General features: G+C 40.6%; 1 protein-coding gene across 1 annotated transcript; it reads right to left on the bottom strand.

Annotated features, from left to right (window-relative positions):
- Positions 1-4,968: 4,968 nt before the first annotated feature.
- LOC100979258 (olfactory receptor 5P4) lies at positions 4,969-6,535 on the bottom strand. The gene has a single exon (XM_003819115.4). The coding sequence runs from the start codon at positions 6,533-6,535 to the stop codon at positions 5,597-5,599; it is 939 nt and encodes a 312-aa protein (XP_003819163.4). The 3' UTR covers positions 4,969-5,596.
- Between the last annotated feature and the right edge of the window lie 892 nt (positions 6,536-7,427).

The following is a 7,427-nucleotide window of genomic DNA, read 5'->3' as shown; positions in this document are numbered from 1 at the left end:
TTCCATTAAGAAGTTTAACTACTCCTAAGCTGCACATGGGCTGGCAGAATATCAAAACACTAAGCAGGAAGTAGCCTGTGGGAGGCTGAAGATCTGAGCAGATTTCAACCTTTTGAAATGCTGATATGATAGAGTTTGATAAAAATACCATTTAAGATGGAGGGGACTGAGAATACTCCAAGCTTTTATTTGAGACTCCTAAAGAGCTACACCTTACCTGGAAATAAGACCAAGCTAGTACTATATCATCCCCAAGAAAGTGCAATGTCTGACCCACATTGGAAACACCACCTCCATTCTCTTAGGATACAAGTTTAGGAGTTATAATGTATACAGTGACATAAGTTATTTCTCTATGTGAATGACCTCTGTGGGCATGACATTTCCATTTTCTCGAAGAGATCAATCCAATGCTGTTTTTTCCTGCTGGAAGAAAATTAAATACATTTTGGAAGAAGATACTTTCACTAGAGCTTTGAAAATTTTCATCTTCATTGCCCATCATCAATTTAGAAAAGCTATGCCAAAAATTGGGCCAAATAAACAAAATTTAGACACTGCAAAAAATGTTTAAGAAAAATAGAGGAATGTTATGAAGAATCACAACAGAAAGCTACATATAGAACAAAGAAAGAACGGGAGAGAGAAAGAATATCAAAAGAACCAAGATGAAATATTAGAAATGAAAAACAAATAAAGAATTCAGTAGATAGTCTTAATCATAGATTGGACATAGCAGAAATGAAGATCGGTAACTGAAAGATAGGTCAGTAGAAAACAGTTTAAAAGAGTGCAAGAGATATATAGGAAATTGTGAAAATATCCAACATATATGCAATTGACGTCCAAGAAAACAGGATAAGAACAATGGAGTAGAAAAAAATAATCACTGATAAACCTCCCAACTGATGAAAAACCATGAGCTACAAATTCAAGAAACTGCAAATTCCAAACATAATGAGTGCAGAAACAGCCACACTTACACAAATCATAAAAAGACTACACAAAGCCAAAAACAAAAGAAACTGTTAAAAGCTTCCAGGGGGAGATAAAAGACATAGTCTCTCTCAAAATAAAAGGGAAAATAACTTGATGGGGACGGCACTGAATCTATAAATTACCTTGGGCAGTATGGCCATTTTCACGATATTGATTCTTCCTATCCATGAGCATGGAATGTTCTTCCATTTGTTTGTGTCCTCGTTTATTTTGTTGAGCAGGGGTTTGTAGTTCTCCTTGAAGAGGTCCTTCACATCCCTTGTAAGTTGGATTCCTAGGTATTTTATTCTCTTTGAAGCAATTGTGAATGGGAGTTCACTCATGATTTGGCTCTCTGTTTGTCTGTTATTGATGTATAAGAATGCTTGTGATTTTTGCACATTGATTTTGTATCCTGAGACTTTGCTGAAGTTGCTTATCAGCTTAAGGAGATTTTGGGCTGAGACAATGGGGTTTTCTAAATATCCAATCATGTCATCTGCAAACAGGGACAATTTGACTTCCTATTTTCCTAACTGAATACCCTTTATTTCTTTCTCCTGCCTGATAGCCCTGGCCAGAACTTCCAACACTATGTTGAATAGGAGTGGTGAGAGAGAGCAACCCTGTCTTGTGCCAGTTTTCAAAGGGAATGCTTCCAGTTTTTGCCCATTCAGTATGATATTGGCTGTGGGTTTGTCATAAATAGCTCTTATTATTTTGAGATACGTCCCATCAATACCTAATTTATTGAGAGTTTTTAGCATGAAGGGCTGTTGAATTTTGTCAAAGGCCTTTTCTGCATCTATTGAGATGATCATGTGGTTTTGCCTTTGGTTCTGTTTATATGCTGGATTACATTTATTGATTTTTGTATGTTGAACCAGCCTTGCATCCCAGGGATGAAGCCAACTGGATCGTGGTGGATAAGCTTTTTGATGTGCTGCTGGATTCAGTTTGCCAGTATTTTATTGAGGATTTTTGCATTAATGAAAGGGAGTTTATTAAGGAGAATTGATTCACATGATCACAAGGTAAAGTCCTACGATAGGCCATCTGCCAGTTGAGGACCAATGAAGCCAGTGGTGTATCAGTCCAAGTCCCAAACCCTCAAAAGTAGGGAGGCCCACAATACAGCCTTCAGTCTGTGGCCAAAGGCCCAAGAGCCCCTGGCAAACCATTGGTATAAGTCAAAGAGTCCAAAAGCTGAAGAACTTGGAGTTTGATGTTTGAGGGCAGGAAGCATCCAGCACGGGAGAAAGATGAAGGTTGGGAGACTCAGCAAGTCTGCTCTTCCATCTGCTGCTGCCTGCTTTATTCTAGCTGCACTAACAGCTAATTAGATGGTGCCCACCCAGATTGAGGGTGGGTCTGCCTCTCCCAGTCCACTGACTCAAATGTTAATGTGCTTTGACAACACCCACACAGACACACCCAGGAACAATACTTTGCATCCTTTGATCCAGTAAAGTTGACACTCAATATTAGCCATCACAGAGGGGCATCCCCTAGTGTAATACACCTGGCATCTTTCCAAGCCTTCACTCCCTCCTCCCCTGCAAGGAGTAAATTAGCTGATGGTGAATTTTTAGGGGAAAACTAGATATGCAATTGTATGCATTTTCTAGAGCTACCATAAGAAAGTGTCAATTTATTCTCATAGTTCTGGAGGCTGGAAGTCCAAGATCAAGGTATTGACAGGGTTGGTTCCTTCCGAAGGGTGTGAGGGAGAATCTGTTCCAGGCCTTTTTCCTAGCTTCTGGTGGTTTTCTGTCAATCTTTGGTGTTCCTTGGCTTGTAAAAGCATCACCCAGATCTCTGTCTTTATCTTCACATGGAGTCCTCCCTATGTGTTGCCTAAGTCCAAAATTTCCCTTTCAACAAGCACATTAGTCATGTTGGATTAGGGGCCTACGCTGCTCCAGTATGGCTTCATCTTAACAAATTATGTCTACAATAAACCTATTCCAAAATAAAGTCACATTCTGACATACAGGTGATTAAAAGCTCAATATATGAGTTTGAGAGGAACACAATTCACTCCCAAACAGCATCCCAGCCCTCCTTCCTCCTTTCTCTTGGGAGCAAGCCTTCCCTCAATGTTCTTGACTGCCCTTGGACATACTGTATGATGATGGGTAAAGGCTGACTCTCATTGGGAAGACCTGAGTGTCTTCCCAGAGACAATATTTTCAGTGACAGAAAGAAAGAGTGTCAAATTCTGGGATTCAGAACACAAAAACATATGTGTCCATGAACATAAACCACATTCTCTAATATCAACTCTTTCATTTCTACAGGCAATGTTTTGTTCTCATATATACCTTCTCTTTTTTTTCATTCTTCAGTTGATTCAGAACTTGGGAGGGGAAAATGAGTTTAAATATCAATCCTCTCCCAAAAGGACTGTAACAGTGCCAGATGCAGCCATACCCTCTATGTCTGGGTGATTGAATTAATTGAGCCCCTTAGAGTTGAAGAACAGAGGACAAATTTCTGCATGGACTTATCATAATCAGTTGGGAAACACTTAAGCCTCCAGGCAAAAGAGACTTAGATGAGGATAGATTAATATGTGACCTATCTTTCTTTTGAGAGAAGGAAAAGGAGGTAGGGAGGCTGACCATTTAGACAGGTACACAGTGAGGGCCACCCCAAATCTGTTGGAGTACTAGTCCTCACAAAGAGGTGACATTTGTGAGGTGACCATATTAAGAAAAGAAACAGAGGAGAAGAAACAGTTTTGGGAGAAATATGATAAATCTGGTCACAGCACGCTGAGTGTGAGGGTCCTAGGGAAAAGGCCAATGAAGTCTATCTGTCCTCCGAGGAAGGTTGCATTTGGAGATAGGGATACTGTTAACCACATAGGGGACAGCTGACCCCATGGGAGAAAATGAGGTCACTCTTGGGTTCCATGGGGAATGGCGATAAGGACAGAGATCTGAGGATGTACCCTGGTGAAGAGTGAAGTGCGGAGGGTGAGATGAAGAGGAGGCTGGCCAGAAACAGTCCATGAAAACCTTCAACCACCAGAGTTCAGTGTTCTCACCATGATGCTAAGGTGGCTCTTTCTCAGACTGAAGTCACACCTTTGAGTGCCCTCTCTTTGGAAAGGGGCATGTCTATGCTAATGTTAACCCCAGAATTATTGCACTGGGGGGATTATAGGCCCATAGTTAATGCAAGTAAAGAGGTATAAACAGGGAAACAGAAACAGAGAAATTGCACAGTATGGCTTCCAGACAGAAGAAGAGAAGATTTCCTTGATCTGGTCAGTGAGGAACCCAGAAATGGAAGGTCAGACTGTAAAATGAATCGTCCCTCCCTAGTGTCTCAGGATCTGTATGACATTATTACTATGCTAATAATGCAAATATATTAACTAAAATGTTAATCAGAAATTGTTGTGGAAGAAGCACTGGAGGCAGGGAATCAATTTAGAGACAATTGCCTTAATCAGATTGGGTCACGAGCCCCTACAAAAAGGGCAGTTGAAGAAACAGTGATGATGGACACCTTTTTGAGAGACACTGTTAAAATATGGGGCAGATATATGTTTTGTCTGGATCATAATTTCCTGTCTCCTATCTATAAGCTATTGGTCAAAGAAAGTCTCACTATCTAAAGAAATGTCTGCTTTCAAAATCCAACTCTACTGCTCATCTGTTAAGACTTCATTTATAAAAAGAGTTAGCTGAGATTTGTTCAGAGTTTCTTCTGTGCTATGTGCCTTGTATCTCTTAATGGCCAAATACAGGAATCATAATTTTTGCTCTGGCTTACATAAAAGAAAAATAAATAGAAGCTTTTTGACACTCACATTGCCATTTTGGAAAGTTTAAACATCCATGGACCACAGCAGAGTAGTACCTTTAAAGAAAATAACCTGAACTGCCTGACTTGTCAGCATTACCACTGATTACACATCTATTGGAAATTCCGCTCCCAGATGTCGTTTTATAAGATGGGATTTAGAAAAAATTGATCTTTGAAATATGTCTCTTTGTGTCTCTATTGAATTAGAACTCTGTAATTGGCGATTGGGGGACATCTTATTAGAAGCTCTTTTCTGAGGTATTCTTACCTTGACAAATCCATGTTTAATTTTATTCCAGGCTGGGTGCAGTGGCTCGTGCTGTAATCCTAGCACTTTGGGAAGCCCAAGGTGGGCAAATTGCTTCAGCTCAGGAGTTCAAGACCAGCCTGCCCAACATGATGAAACGCCATCTCTACCGAAAGTACAAAAATTAGCCAGATGTGGTGCACACCTGTAGTCCCAGCTACTAGGGAGGCTGAGGCAGGAGAAGTGCTTGAACCCAGGAGGAGGAGGTTACAGTGAGCCGAGATGAGATTGCGCCACTGCACTCCAGCCTGGGTGACAGAATGAAACTCCGTCTCAAAAAAAAAAAAAAAAAAAAAAAAAAATCGACTCCAGCAGATATCCATATAAATTACACAATTAACTTTGTACATGGAAGTAAGCATTGGCTTTCTATATTTATACAAGCACTTCACTATACAAGTGATACAGTCAATGATAAATATAATTAGAATATTAAGGACAAATGTCTCCCAAATCATTGGTTTAGTTATTTATGGATTATACTGATTTAATTCAGGAAAACCAATGTGTTCTTGCCATCAATTTTCTCATGGCCTCTTTCACCTCCTTATTCCTGAGACTGTAGATGAGGGGGTTCAGCATGGGAATCACCACCGTGTAGATCACAAATGCCACCTTGACCTGATCCGCTGAATAGCTTGACTTGGGCATCACATAAACAAACAAAATGGTCCCATAGAACAAAGTGACTGCAGTGAGGTGGGAAGCGCAGGTGGAGAAAGCCTTCTTCCTTCCCTCAGTAGAGCACACCTTCAGGATGGAGTGAAGGATGTAGATGTAGGACACGATTATGGTAAACAGCGTGCTGACAAGGACAGATGCAGAGGAGATGGCAGGGGATATTTCAGCAATGTAAACATGGCCACAAGAAAGCTTCAAGAGTGGGAAGAGGTCACAGAAAAAGTGGTTGATTTTATTTGGACCGCAGAAGGACAGGTTCATCAAACAGCCTGTAAAAGACGAAGCGTTCAGGCATCCACCCAGGTAGGAGGCTCCCAGTAGGAGGAAGCAGACGACTGGGGGCATTTGGATGGAGTAAAGCAGGGGAGAGCAGATAGCCACATAGTGATCATAGGCCACAGTGGCCAGCAGGAAGCACTCTGTGGTTCCAAACATGACATGAGAGCCAAGCTGTGCTATACAGCCTGTGACAGGAATAGTCGTTTTCTCTCTTAAGAAATTGATGAGCATGATGGGCATAACCGATGTGGAATACCCAATGTCCACAAAAGCCAAATGGCTGAGAAAAAGGTACATTGGCGTGTGAAGCTGTGGGCTGCTTTGGATTAAGAGGATTATGCTAATATTTCCCAGTATAGTAACTATATAAACTGCTAGAAAAAACACGAAGAAAATGGCACATAGCATAGGATTGTCTGTTAATCCCGAAATAATGAACTCTGTCACTGTTGTATTGTTTTCAGTCTCCATCTATCCGTTTAACAGTGCCATTAAAACCAGACCAGAGGAAATTAAGTTGGTTGAAATGACTCCACAGTTAATGTATATGCCTAAATGTGATCTTATTCAGTTTTTAAAATGGTAACTTTGCCTTATAGAGTTTTTTTGCTCACAAATTTTCCTTTCAGATTCCATAAAATAAAACTGAAGACTCAATTTTCTTGGGATCCAGCTATTTTACCCCTATTTGTACACTTTAGAGTAAGTCTAATCACCATGTGCACAGGAGATACATAAAAATGTTTACAACAACATTTATTAAAATAACATAAACTGTTAACATATTAATAAATGTTCATAGAAAAGTCAACTCTAGACCAGGCATAGTGGCTCATGCCTGTAATCCCAGCACTTTGGGAGGCTGATGGGGGTGGATCATTTGAGGTCAGGAGTTCAAGACCAGCCTGGCCAACGTGGTGAAACCCCACCTCTACTAAAAATACAAAATTAGCCAGGTGTGGTGGTGGGTGCCTGTAATCCCAGCAACTCGGGCAGCTGAGGCAGGAGAATCACTGAACCCGGGAGGCAGAGGTTGCAGTGAGCTGAGATCGTGCCACTGCACTCCAGCCTGGGGGGACAAAGTGAGACTACCATCTCAAAAAAAAAAAAAAGTCAACTCTTAATTTTCCATGCCCATCCCAAATATGTCTTTCTCAGTGCTCTCTATCTCAGTAAATGCTGCCTCGAGTTATACAATTAATTGGGCCTAAAAGTTGATTTTGACGTCTCTTTCTTTCTGACTTGATCCTTTTCATGGAGTAAAAAAACAACATCCTTAGTTATAATAATTGACAACAAGAGCTAGATGATGTCTACATTTAAGATGAAGAGGTCAAACAATTTTTATTATTGTTAAAAGCTA

Source organism: Pan paniscus, chromosome 9 (genome assembly GCF_029289425.2).
Source record: "Pan paniscus chromosome 9, NHGRI_mPanPan1-v2.0_pri, whole genome shotgun sequence".
NCBI lineage: Eukaryota > Metazoa > Chordata > Mammalia > Primates > Hominidae > Pan > Pan paniscus.
The sequence above is the reverse complement of the archived record's forward strand: the minus strand, read 5'-3'. Positions and strand labels throughout refer to the sequence as shown.

Bases quoted from the DNA above. Each gene is read 5' to 3' on its own strand.
- LOC100979258 (XM_003819115.4), bottom strand. From the start codon at position 6,535: ATGGAGACTGAAAACAATACAACAGTGACAGAGTTCATTATTTCGGGA.